Source organism: Mytilus trossulus, chromosome 10 (genome assembly GCF_036588685.1).
Source record: "Mytilus trossulus isolate FHL-02 chromosome 10, PNRI_Mtr1.1.1.hap1, whole genome shotgun sequence".
NCBI lineage: Eukaryota > Metazoa > Mollusca > Bivalvia > Mytilida > Mytilidae > Mytilus > Mytilus trossulus.
In genome coordinates this window covers 77,870,092-77,884,640 of record NC_086382.1, presented here as the reverse complement: position 1 = coordinate 77,884,640, position 14,549 = coordinate 77,870,092, and the positions used below count along the sequence as shown (strand labels likewise).

Sequence of the window (14,549 nt, the reverse complement as noted above, 5' to 3'; positions counted from 1 at the left end):
AATTTTCTAATTGTCTAAAAGAAATGCACCACGGAATAACTTCTGTTCTCGGGCCATATATAAGGTAGACCCTCTTGCAAAATGGATTACTGTTTTAAAATGGTTCTTTAATATTCTCTTCAAATGTGCAGGTTGATTTCGATTTAATATGCATTTCTTATGTTTCAAAATTGGTATCCGAAATATTTATTTTAAAATATTTATGAACAAAGAATGTACTTGCGTAGAAATTCGATATCAATAAGATTCCCCACCATTTAAGATGAGGGGCAGCTGTTTTAGGTCCGTGATTTTGTTAAATTTTTCGAACCATTTGTTATTATTGAAATTAAAAGAACGGTGAGTAATTTGGATCAAGATTTAGATTTAAAAAAAAACAGTTCTATGGAAACTGGTTAGTAAATTACTAATTGATTATCGTTAGCTTTCACTTCTATAAAATTGGGTAAAACAGACTTCTTTGAGTTTCCTTTCCGAAGTAGGGAGCTTCATTGCTGACAGGTGAACAACAATACTTCAATTATAAATTTATTTTTTTATGTTATTTCAGATGTCTGAACCTGACCTTTATGACTTCATGAGAAGTCGCAATATTAAAGATGATATTATAAGAACATTGATAGAGGAAAAGGTAAACTTATTCATCAAAATGATTTTTTATTTAGTCCTTACATTTTATGCCTGATGGAGAGTTGTCTCATTGGAAATCATACAACATTTGCATCAATAGAGGGCATAACATCCTGATTTTATGTTTGTTTAATCTTAATTTTAGAGACATTTCGCTTTTGTTATACATCGACATATCTCTTTTTTAGTTCAGTTTTAAAAGTCCATCAACGACAAACATATTTGGGATACCTTTGATTGTCTATGTCAATTTCTAACACAAGACGATTTTTGTCTCGCTTGTGTTGAAAGTCTATTATTCGAGACACCAGGACTACTAAACAGTGATGGTGTAAACTATTTTTATAAATCTTTTTTTTCCCCATGGTGCCTCACATTGTAGGATGGTGAGATCGAATTACCGTCTGCTATATGTCCATTCACGGTCTTTGATTTAATTTCATTGTTCATAGTTAAATGCTAAGTTTTTTTGTGTTTTGGTCTGTTTATCATTTACTTAATCTTTAAGCTAGCAATAGGTGAGCTATACTTTTGATATATGGGATTATTGAATGATGTACCTGTTTGTCTGGAAGGTATCATATCTTCCTCATTTTTATGGTTCATTGTTCAATGTTAAGTTTATGTGTTATGGTTTGTTTTTTCAGTACTTTAAGGAGAAGTTCAACTATGAACATATCTGTCTGGCAGATATCAACCTTGGCCTCATTTTCATGGTTCATTGGTCAATGTTAAATTATTGGTTTCGGTTTGTTTTTCAGTTACCAATTAAAGTAATAGGTGGGCTATATTTGGTGTATGGAATAGTTGTAGGGTGTACACTTGGCCTCATTGTCATGGATCTTTACAAATTACAAACGTAACGGTTAATGTAATACTTATTTAAGAAATTTGCACGAGAACTGTATGTTTTAATGCAGTGTCTGTGCGTACCAGCATGCAGGTACTAATAGTCAGATTGCCGTTCGTAGGCTAAACTGGACCCCTGTTGTGTTCACTTATCGCTACACTGACAACAGGTATGGCCTAAATCCCGTGGTCACAATTCTGACCACGGGATTTGATAATTCGACGAGACTAGTGCATCATGTGCTATGTTTATTATGTGTTATATAGTCTGGGGTCCTGGCTAATCTTGTCAGTATACGACGCGCAGCTAGATTGGGCCGGATCCCAGGCAAGAAACAAGAAATTATCACATTTATAACCCTACTGAGATGTTAAGGGAATAAAAGATACCGGTTCAGTTTTTCAAGAACATGTTAACATGCTTGTTGGTCATTTATCTGCACCACCACCATGGGGATACCAGATACTTATTTATTTTGCGGCATCACAGTAATAACATTTCACGGAGGTCAATTTCCTATCATTATAATTGGTCAATTTTATTAGCGAATCGATGAATTTTTAAAACTCGTCCAATTAATGCCAATGTGACAATGGCACACCAACCTGTTCCTTCGGTGCAAAGCTATAGATGGAACGGCGGACCAGTTTATTCGTAGGCTACGCGTACCCACATCCGGTTATATAATAAAAATGCTATCGGATCGGAAATAAAACGTGAAATATGATTAAATTTATACGGAATTTGTCGTAATTAGAGAATAGATTACAACTAATCATATATATATATATATATATACAACTCGTCTAAACATCAACCCAACAATGTTAGATCTGAAAATTTGCGAAATCTGTAAATTTGCTTTCGCAAATTTTTGGTTCTTCCCTCGCCGGGATTCGAACCCATGCTACTGTGATATCGTGACACCAAATCGCCTGCACTGCAGCCGTCCCGCTAGACCACACGACCACCTGGGCTCTCAATAAAAGAGCTTTCGGTGGCCATATGTTACCTTTCCACGTCAGTTTTAATCTAGCGGCGTACTACAGTACATGATATATAAGGCATGAAGATGTTATTGTTACAGATCAGCTAAATTATCTATAGTAAAGGATCCTACAAATTAATGTAAGATACAGTCACAGAAAATAATTATATTCATAAGTACGTCTGCGTCAGTGACAACCCTACAACAGATGTATCCATCGGATCGCCATCAATGATGGTGATACATGGCTGTGTACATAATGTATATACAACTCGTCTAAACATCAACCCAACAATGTTAGATCTGTAAATTTGCTTTCGCAAATTTTTGGTTCTTCCCTCGCCGGGATTCGAACCCATGCTACTGTGATATCGTGACACCAAATCGCCTGCACTGCAGCCGTCCCGCTAGACCACACGACCACCTGGGCTCTCAATAAAAGAGCTTTCGGTGGCCATATGTTACCTTTCCACGTCAGTTTTAATCTAGCGGCGTACTACAGTACATGATATATAAGGCATGAAGATGTTATTGTTACAGATCAGCTAAATTATCTATAGTAAAGGATCCTACAAATTAATGTAAGATAAGATACAGTCACAGAAAATAATTATATTCATAAGTACGTCTGCGTCAGTGACAACCCTACAACAGATGTATCCATCGGATCGCCATCAATGATGGTGATACATGGCTGTGTACATAATGTATATACAACTCGTCTAAACATCAACCCAACAATGTTAGATCTGTAAATTTGCTTTCGCAAATTTTTGGTTCTTCCCTCGTCGGGATTCGAACCCATGCTACTGTGATATCGTGACACCAAATCGCCTGCACTGCAGCCGTCCCGCTAGACCACACGACCACCTGGGCTCTCAAAAAAAAAGAGCTTTCGGTGGGCATGTGTTACCTTTCCACGTCAGTTTTAATCTAGCGGCGTACTACAGTACATGATATATAAGGCATGAAGATGTTATTGTTACAGATCAGCTAAATTATCTATAGTAGAGGATCCTACAAATTAATGTAAGATACAATCACAGAAAATAATTATATTCATAAGTACGTCTGAGTCAGTGACAACCCTACAACAGATGTATCCATCGGATATATATATAGGTACGTGAACAGTTTTTTCTCAGTTAATAAAAATTCTTTAAATGGAAGAGTGTGATATACATGTGGGGAAGACATTTCGTAGTTAGTTTTGAACAAAAACTATCAGTCGATTAATTTTATACAATTATATATAAAAAAAAAACCTCGGGAGTCAATTGCAGTTGCAGAGAAGAGAAGAACGGGAAAATAAATAAATAAAAAGGATTTAAAGTTTAACAGATTTAAATTGTAATGTGTATCAAATGTCAGAAAACCTCAGTTCACGATAAGGACTCTTTGTCCTGTGATTGTTGTTAGGACTGGCAACACTTGAAATGTGCAGGGTTCGGAAAAATGTGCCAAAACAATCCTATTGGATATGATGGTAAAATTTGTTCCAAATCTTAATTAGTTACATGAATCTTTTAAAATTGGTTTATTTTGACACTATTACTTGCTTCTTTAATTCTTATATAGACATCCAAGCTTTAATTTTAGTAGTATAAGATATTTCAAAATTTCAGTTTCTGTTTTACATTTTACTAAAATCTCATATGGGTATTTTTAAAATTCAGATATATATAATTCTTTAAATTCTTTTCATTTACAGGGACTGTACAGTTTCATTTACCATCAGTGTGCATTTAATTTGCAATGTATTATTACCTGATAAATACAATTTGAATTATATTTTTCATACTCTTCACTCGTTCTACACGAAATCGATAATCGAAATCCACATATCATCGATAATTTCCGTTTATATTTCACGTTTCATTCCCGATCCGATAGCATTTTATTATAAAAACGGATGTTGGTACGCGTAGCCTACGATCGACTTTTTGACTATTCGAAAAAACCGACCGTACCCGCATGCGGATACGCGCAGACACTGCCATGTTTTAAACTTGATTATAAACCATCAATTTTGCATACCAATATTTTTATGCTCTTTGTCCATTTCAGATAGATTCCCAAACTATCATTCACATGTCAGAAGAGGAATTGACAAAGTTTGTGCCGCTGTATGGGGATCGCAAAGCAATAATAGCGTTTAGCAGGGACAGAAAAGACACGTCTTGTGAAAAGAAAAAGAAGACAAAGACGTCGTTAATGAAAAAACTTCGGGCAAAAGTGAATGCAATAAAGGGAGGGGCCTCTTATAGTAGTGGAGATGAGGATGAGGATGAAAAAGAGGTACGTAGTTCTTTGAGTAAGAAACTGAAAGGCAACAAGAACGCAGAAAAAAAGAAACGTCTTGTGGATCTAAGCTGTTTCCATAATGACGGTGATGCATATCATCAGATACGAGGAAACAAGGGCGGTGGCCCTAAGTCGTTTGACATGGAAAAATTTGATACGATGGGACAAGTATTAGACCTTGCCAAACAGCTGTATTTTCCAAATGGACACAACGCAGTGAGAGGTAAAATCACGGAATATGAGATAAAATTAACTGACACATATTTTCAAAACATCGACTTACAGTCTACCGTGGAGTCCTGTTATAATCGTTTAAAGATGAGACAATTGAGGTTCAACTTCTGCACAGAAGGCACTACTAGTACAATTGAGAGTGACGAGTTGCCACCTTTATCAATTCCAAAGAATAGGAATGCAACTGCTCAGAGTGGAGTTATTGAAGTAATGGAAATTATTGACTTGCCTCCAACCTGTTTAAGCAAACCTGAAAAATCAAATGACATTTTTGTCACTAATGATTTTTATAATGCAGAACTTCCGGATATCCAAACAAACTTTGATATTGCTGATTTTTCGTTCGACGGTGATATTGCATTTGGTCCTAATGTACGGGCAAGCAATGTAAGCTTAGACTCGACATTACCATTAGAGAGTGGAAGTGGTGATACTTTGGACAGACCATTAGAATTTGGAAATGCTGGTACAGTGGAGAGAAACATTATTCGTATACATAGGGCTTCAGCTTTAATGGATATGATAATTCATTTTAAAGATCCAAACATCATGACTGTAGACATTGATGCCATCATGGTATTAGACAATGGTAAGGAAGAAGCCGGAGAAGGAGATGGTGTTTTCAGAGATTGTATAACCCAGTTTTGGGATGAATTCTATGAACAATGCACAGAGGGTCGTATTTTCAAGGTACCTGTACTTAGGCATGATTTCCAAAAGGAGGAATGGAAAGCTGTTAGTAGAATAATAAGAAAGGGGTTTGAAGTCAGTGGTTACTGGCCCATTTCAATTATGCCTGCTATATTCGAAGAGTGCATTCATGGAAGCATTGAATCAAGTCTGATTGAATTGTTTTCAGATTACTTACCTGAAATGGAAAGTCAGATTGTTAAAAAAGCTATTTCCAATTTCAATGATGTGGATCAAGATGACTTCCTTGAATTCCTTGATAGTCATTCTTGTAGAAAATTGGTGAATTCTGAAAATGTCCTGCCAATTATTGGAGAGTTGGCACATAAAGAGTTGATTCAACAACCACGCTACGTGATCGAATGTTTCCGTTCAGAATTACGACAGTTACAAGTCACTCCAGGCAAACTACAACAAATTTATCAAGAAATGAAACCAACATCTAAGGAAATTTTGAAATCCTTGAGTGTACCGGAAAACATGAAAGAAGCGGAAAGGCTATGTGCAGGCTTTTTAAAAAGATATATCAAAGATCTAGATGGAGAAAAACAAAAGGCTTTCTTGAGGTTCTGCACAGGTTCAGATGTCCTGCTGGGAATGAAAATAACGATTGAGTTTTTTGAATCTAAAGGGTTCACACGGTCACCAATAGCTCATACATGTGGGCGAGTATTACAAATTCCATCAACTTATGACACATATCCTTCTTTTAGGTCTGAGTTCAATTATCTGTTGAACAGTAAGGTTTGGGTAATGGACATAGTTTAGAGTTCATATAGTGTAATAGTGCTGGCATTCCAGGATGTTCCGATGAAAATGGACATTAACTCAATGTATGAGTACAGTTCTAAATGATTCAAGTATTCTTTGTTTAATAATTCATGTTTAAAGGAGGTTGTGTAATGATTTTGTGTAATGATTTTATGTCGTGAGTTCGGCAGAGGGAGTTTTTTTCAAGTTTTTTTTTTTAAGTGTTCACAGTGTTGAACAGAAAAGCATTTCAGATTTATGTGAACAATTTGTTCTGTGTTTGTTTATGTCCATTACCCAAACCTTACTGTTCAACAGTTTTGAGAGAAACACAAGCTGCATTAAAGTTTTGCCATAAAGGCAAGCCACTTGATTTTATTGTATTATTGTCAATATTGTTATGTTAAAATGATTTCAGTCAAATAGCAGTAGGTATTACTTTTTATTTACCTTGTCATTAACTATTTTGTTGTTTTATTTCAATTACAAGTTTCAGTGAATCTATTTCATTTAATTGTTAATTCCTCTTGCCATTAACGATTTTTTTCTCACTTTCTTCGGTCTTTGTTTCCCATTATTTTGATTCATGCGTAATCCTAAACATTTTTGAAGATCTTTTCTTACGCTTTAAGATTGATTTGGATCAAACTTGTAAATAATTATCCTCAGTTTATAATAGAAGAAAAGTATAATATACATAGTTATATCACAATATTGTATTGTTATCAGGCAAAAAATAGATAAATTTTCATCGATAAAATGATTTCCTTCTTATGCCTTTTCAGACCTGATTGGCGACCATTACTGAAATAAAATGTTCATCAGAATACACCATGTATCGTAAAAATTGATAGGAGCTATTTAATTCAGGTCTTCGATTGAAATTTTGCTTAGATCAAATGTTTTAAAAGATGTTATTCGATAGTGGACATGACTTTGATACTTTATTGAAAAACATAGAATATAAAAAAGAAGATGGGGTATGATTGCCAATGAGACAACTATCCACAAAAGACCAAAATGACACAAACATTAACAACTTCAGGTCACCATACGGCCTTCAACAATGAGCAAAGCCCATACCGCATAGTCAGCTATAAAAGGCCCCGATAAGATCATGTAAAACAATTCAAACGAGAAAGACTAAAGTTAGTGTTCATTTAGTGTATTTAAGAGCTTCCAAATGAGATAAAAATAAATCTCTCCTTAATTAAGAAGAATTCCTAGCGTAAAGCTTCCTAGCTTAAAACGTATAGTGATATACCTGTATCAACTTGATGAAGTTGCAAAGTTGTGATGCACAATTAACTGGTTACTATCAGAAGATTGGAAGTTATACAAACCCTATCGCTTTTTTATGTTGGTTTAGACAAAGCTTCTTTATGTTGGTTTAGACAGAGATTGTCATTGTTTACATGTATGGTAGAATAAATATATGTCTCTCGTTTAGGGGTACGAAGGGGGACCTTCTTCTGTCATAGGTTTCCTCCTCCTTCTTTCCAATAATTGACCTTTTACAATTAACACTGGTTAGAGGCAACCTAAATTCGACCCATTTCTTCTTTTTATTTTAAGCTTATTTGCGTAGTGCTGTCCTTTGTTTGGTGTCTTGCTTTATTGTTACCAGTTGTGTTTTTGTCCCCGGTTTACTTTTGACACTTTGGTTTTCGCGTACTTCTTTACAATATCTGTTACAAGAAAATCTTTGGTATCGAGCCTTTCAATTTATCAGACAACAAAGACGCATTGCTTCATTTTTAGAAACGACATCAACTGGTACAGTGAAACCTTGTTAAACCGAATCCTGTATAACCGAAAACCTGTATTAACCAAACATGCTCTTAAGCTCTATCGTATCAAATTGTATGCGTTAAGAACCTGACATCAACCAAAACCGAACCACATATTAAGTCCCGAAGAGGTTCTTTTTAAACAGGTTTCACTGTTCTAAGAATTATGTATTTACAGCACAACACAGAAAGGGTTAAACAGATTACCCCTTTGGAAAGGGCACCTGGCCTAAAAGGTCCAGAGAGCTTTGCTATCACTTCAGTATGTGTCGTCGTCCGTTGTTACCGTTTCTGAGATATCTGCAAGTTTAATAGGTACTTCTAGTAATGTGGCATTGCTGTGTAATAAAAGTTGCATTACTTCTAGTTTGAAGACTATGTTGAGGCCCTGCTCCTAGGGCATGATCCAGCGACTTTGAATGAACTACATTTTGCAAGTTACTTTTTCTGCTAACAGTAAAGGTAAAGGTAATATGTTTGGCTAGCTGAACCGTGAAGTCATTATGTTAGATATATCATCCTTCTTTCTGAGTAGTCTAGTCCTACAGACGGATAAATTGGTTTTTTGTCGGACTAGTCGTTTAAGTAAACTTAACTTAATGATGACTTAACGGTTCAGCTAGCAATCAAGCTAACCAAATACAAGTATATAACTTACACACTCGAATGTTTTGCTGTTAGTTAGTTTGATAGAAACTACTAAGATTTGCTATCAAGTTACAACATCACGGTTTGTACATCTCAATTTTTTTAACAGTTTGAGGCTCGAGATTATAGTCTAGTGACTTTGAATTAATAAGCAATAATCCTGTTCATCAGATTGGTGTTTTTTTTTCGAAACATATATCAGTGTCAACAATTTATCTTTAACGTCGAGCTAGAGCTGATGACCAAATATACAATAATTCCAGGCAGAAGTTTAACGGAAGGAGAAGGTGAATGTAATATAGCCACATATTGAGGAAAAAACTACAAAATTACGTTTAATGGTCTGGCAATTAATGATTAATCCTCAAAATCAATCACAACCTTCGGTTTCTTTTTAATATGGAACCTTGTATAATATCATAAAAATGCATAGACTAATACAAAAGTTATTGCCCGGATACCAGAAATTCCTTTTTGTTGACCCCTATTACCTAAACTGTTTGGACCATAACCCCCGAATACAGTCCCATCTGGTTAGTATTGCCGAACTGATGGTACAAATTAATACAAATCCATACACTTATATATACTCAAGTTTGACTACATTACATTCGCCTTCTCCGTCCGCTGCCCCGCAAATATTACCGTCACACTTTTCCATGAAACTTCTGTATGAAATTACTATAGGTCATGGGGATTTTCACATTCAACCTTTTATAGTAATATTCTTTACAAAGCACAAAAATGTCGGCATTAACCTTAAAAGCTATCAAAACCTGTAAACAAGACTTTTTCTATTTTTCTATAGTACAGTTACGATACTGTTGTCGGGTAATTATGGATGGTATATTTTGGCTTTGCTATTCTTTCACTTATAGGGTCTTTGCATTGGAAATAAACAGTTATGTTCTTAAGCCAGCTTTTGACCTGCTACGGGTTGTGTTCTTCTTAAATATTTTATGATGGTATGATACTAAACAAAAAAAAGGGAAGAATTGAGCTTGATATTCATTTGGTGAAAACATAATCTTTCAATCATTTTAATTGAGGTCTAGAGCTGGCATGTCAGTAACTGCTAGTAGTCATTTATGTATAATTGTTATTTTGTTTTCTGCTCTTTGGCCAGGTTATTGTCTCTTTGTCAGATTCCCCATTTCCATTCTCAGTTTTATCAAGATATAGCCTGGGAATCCAAATGAATTCGGACGACTATGACGACATGGTCGTTACATTAAGTCAATTAATGACTTAAATTGTAAATTCATCCCTTATTGGAGTAATTGTCATTAACAGATGCTGTTTACCGAATGTTGCGGTTTTTTGGGGGCAAAAACTGTGATGATTGTAATCATAAAACGGCATGTCGCATAGTAAGAGTATTACTAGTAATTCTATTCTTTAATACTTTGAGCAAATGATGCTCATCAGTACAATGTGCTTTAGGTATCATATATCACAGCATCACTGATGAAAGATATACACACCTAAAATTACGGGTCTTATCTTAATAAAAAAAATACTATTCCGGCTTCTTGTAATTTCAATTGACAAATATCACGAAGATGTCTAAACAATACTTAATTCAGGAAATGAGAAAAAAAATCGAAAGCTTGTAGTCAATTTCATATTATAATACTGTTGATTTTGGAATTTGGTAAAACTTTAATACATTCTTTTCGGTGTCGGGTACGTCATGTGATGTGGTATATAATCTTAATCCGTGTCACCAGATGACCCCATTTTTTTTCATGTTCTATGCTATTGCATGGAACGTTGCCTCATTGACGCATGCCAAATAATCCGATTGTCTGTTCATGCTAAAACATTTTTCAAGTTGTAATTGTTTAATGTAGAGAGATTTATTTTAGTAAATTTATAAATAAATATAATATTAATAAAACCAATATTGAATTATAAATTTTGTTTTATTATATCCCTCATTTGTAAATAAAGTGTGGCTCTGTCATAGGGATCTCTTGTTTTTGTCCAGCTGTTTTCCTCCATTAATATGTCAGCCAGGTCCAAAATGTCATTGTCACAGTCTGAATCGTCGAAGTCACACTCCTCGGCACAAGCATTTAGTTCGACATTGTCCAAAGGTAGTGAATAATCCTCGGTGCCTTTCAAGAAAGGTGCCTGGTATAAGACCATTGGACGCCCGTTTATGTCGCAATGCTTCGATTTGCGAATTCGGTGTGCATTCCATGTTTCAACGACATTTTCAAGCTCTTTCTGAAATAGAAATAACTTGATAAAAGTGGTGTTAAAATGCATTCTCTTCGATTAAAATCTAATTTGTTTAATGAAGACACGTGCAGTTAATAGAGACACATCTGGATGTAACTTGATGAAAAAGAAATAAATTACAGAAATAGCAATTGCGGATTTTATGATCGCCAAAAAATGTGTGGTCGTTTTGGTAGTACTTTGAGGCGTTTTTTTCTACATGGCACCGTGAAGTAACTGTATTTCTTCTTCACGGACCTACCTGAAATTATATCAGAATGCATTTATTTTGTTTGTATGACGATTTTGGGATTAATGAAATTAGTGGGATTATTTTCTAATAAGTAGATGTGTATGTTGTTATGACGCGTCATGCGCTTCTTGAAAAATTCCAATGTCATCTAAGATTACAATCATTGAGTTCCTTAACTTGTTTGCACACAAGTTACCCACAGTCAGACGCCAAAGACTGTCTTATAGATAGGTGTTTTTTTCTGGCATGGAACCTTTTTTTCATGAAATTTACGTTTGCCTTTTTTTCTATTCATTTCACAATAACTTTTAAGCAAGTAGATTTAAGCTCGCGCTATATCTTTTTTTGCGAGATAAAAAGGGGATTGGGGTAAATTAGAACAATGCTGTTTATAATTTGAGAACTTATAGTTAAAGTCAGATTTAGATGGGATTATTTTTTGCGATAAGAATCCTTATGAAATTCCTGTTTAAATTTCATTTAACCGTTCTAACATAGCTTTTTTTTGTTTGTTTCAGAGATAAAAGGGTCAAAAGATAATTACAAGGGCCAGTGGTTGCAAATTTTTGGAAGAAAACATTGCCAGTTTAAGTCTTTATGTCTTTACGACTTTTTTTTATATAAAATGTCTCTTTCAAGTACGTTTTTATACTGAAACATATAACATGTTAAACGTTTATCAAATTAAGCGTTTGGAATAGTTCTTCGTTGTTTCGTTTTGATTTAAGATGATATTTATATATCATATTCTATCTTACTCTGATAATATCCATGAAAAAATATTGTATCAGACTTTTATCGATGAAGTCGCCTGTGAAGTAGCCGTCTTGCTTCATCTGTTCAAAGAATTCCATCCAAAATTGTACACATTCTTTTCTAAGTATTCCCCACCAGCTCTCTATACGTTGATTGTGTTGACTTGTTCCATAGAGAAAAGCTGTTCTGCTTCCGGGACCATTCCTCCTTAAGAATGACTGCATTTCAGCAATATAACTGTTTTCGGTTCCCATGTCTGATCGTATTGAATGTGGTACCCTTTCTAAAGAAGTCAAAGCTTCTACATAAAATCCCGCTACAATTCGTGGGTTATTATTGCTTCTACCAACACGTAACCAAATTATAAACCTTGAAAACCCATCTATACATCCGTTGACACAAATTCCATACGGTTTTAACTTATCATATGAGTCAAGGTGCCATATGTAGTTGGGACCCTTGGATCTATAGTGCCTTCTTTTTAGTTTGCGCTTAACTCTCGCAGCAACGCCAGAAGGATCCAATATGCCTAATAGGATTCTTACCATCTCCTTTTGGACAATAAAACCATTCTGTAAGCATCTCGAATGCATCCAACGGTATCCATGGAGACAACCAGATGACTTTAGTTGTTCGAAGATAAACATAGCAACTTGGAAAATATCCGAAAAATTCTTTCGTCTGTACAATCCATACGAAGCTAAGCGTCTTTTCAAAGTTCTCATAGATAAAATAACATTATGTCTTTGAGCCAACAAACCAATAATTTCTTCATATTGCAAACCTAGGCTAAAGTAGGTTGAAATAATGATAGCTAAATCATTTGTGGTCATGATTATTTGATCTGACACCTGTAATAAAGTAAGCTGTTTAAAATGTGACTACTTCAATTCAAAGATTTGTAAACTAGTATTACTATCGAGCATCGTGGGTCGAATGTTAATCCTAAATGAGTATAATTGATCACAGTGACTAATGACTGGCGATAAGTATCGCTAAAGAAACGAAACTTTGATGTGTCGTCATAGTAATAATCTATTTGTTACGGGTGTGGACCCCCCTTTTTAAAATGTCTGAATCCGCCCCTAGGATAAAATTTGGTATCAATGCCAGACGGCCGTTTCGTCTAAATTGTGGCTAGTTTATACAGCCATAACTAACATGACTAAGGCCATAAACATAGTATTGACTAGTTTTGGTACTCGATGAACATCGTTTCAATATCCTCTCAGTGACGTCGATGGTAATAAGATATACCGCCTATCTAATACACCAAAATGTTAAATGTTTATATGTATCAAGTTAAGCAGCAAATAAGGAACGGTGTAATATGATACCCGTAGCCCATTCACGACACAATAATTTACACGACAGAAATAACATAACTTGAGTGTCAGTGCATTAAAACAAACTAAGTGTACCCCGGGGGGCCCTCTTACGAACAAATAACCCGTTTACATTGGAATTCATAAAAAAGGAATAAGAATTATAAGTTTCTTATTGAATAGTAACTTCGTTTTACACACTGTTCCTAATTACTTTTCTCTGAATTAATACAGTCAGTAAAATTCTACCTATGTTAAAAATTACCTTAATTTATAGAATGTTTGTCCGGCAGGATCGCCTTCCATAAAGCATAGTGTGCCCATGCTATAAACACGTGTAACTATTGATTACAATATACTAACTACGAGTTACTAACTTGTGCGCGCAAGTTACTATCTTGTGCGCACAAGTTGGTAACTCGTGCGCACAAGTTGTGTAACTCGTGCGCACAAGTTGTGTAACTTGTGCGCACAAGATAGTAACTTGCGCGCACAAGTTAGTAACTCGTGCGCGCAAGTTTGTAACTCGTGCGCGCAAGTTATGTAACTTGTGCGCACAAGATAGTAACTCGTGCGCGCAAGTTGTGTAACTCGTGCGCACAAGATAGTAACTTGTGCGCGCAAGTTGGTAACTTGTGCGCACAAGTTGAATTTTTTTTTTTGCATGGCACTCCAGGGCTTCCGTACTATACAGCTCCTCAAGTCCAGAAAGACAAAGAACTGTTGAAGAAGTACAGGGTTGTACTTCCTATCTGTATGCCTTGTAAAGCAAGTGGGAAGGATTTTTTGAAAAGAAACCCTATAAAATAATGTCAACAATATGTTTAGTATTATTGTCAAAATATTTGGCTTTTTCTGACATTGGTTTAAATACTTTACTATATTAGTTTTAAATAAAAAATGCTGATTGCATTATAAAGGATAAATATCAACTTTTGAAATATTAAACTAGACAAGGTTTTTATTGTTAGTTAGTTCATATAAATGACTTTTGAATTAGAAGCATGAATCTTTTGATTTACAAAGTGTTCCTTCGTTGTCAGAATTTGATGCAAGGCATTGCTACAGTATATTCTAGTCAAATATTGAAATTATATTGATTTCA

At 35.0% G+C, this 14,549-nt stretch overlaps 2 protein-coding genes across 2 annotated transcripts; one reads left to right on the top strand and one right to left on the bottom strand.

Moving 5' to 3' along the window:
- The first annotated feature begins 209 nt into the window (after window positions 1-209).
- Window positions 210-6,464, top strand: LOC134688205 (uncharacterized). The gene is made up of 2 exons (XM_063548677.1): window positions 210-631; window positions 4,536-6,464. Exons 1-2 carry the CDS (start codon window positions 539-541, stop codon window positions 6,462-6,464), a joined length of 2,022 nt encoding a protein of 673 aa, XP_063404747.1. The 5' UTR covers window positions 210-538.
- A 4,331-nt stretch (window positions 6,465-10,795) lies between these two features.
- On the bottom strand, window positions 10,796-13,874 carry LOC134688610 (uncharacterized). Its single transcript, XM_063549438.1, has 2 exons — window positions 12,122-13,874; window positions 10,796-11,116 (listed from the first exon to the last, which is right to left on the bottom strand). The coding sequence occupies exons 1-2, from the start codon at window positions 12,950-12,952 to the stop codon at window positions 10,796-10,798; spliced, it is 1,152 nt and encodes a 383-aa protein (XP_063405508.1). The 5' UTR covers window positions 12,953-13,874.
- Window positions 13,875-14,549: the final 675 nt, after the last annotated feature.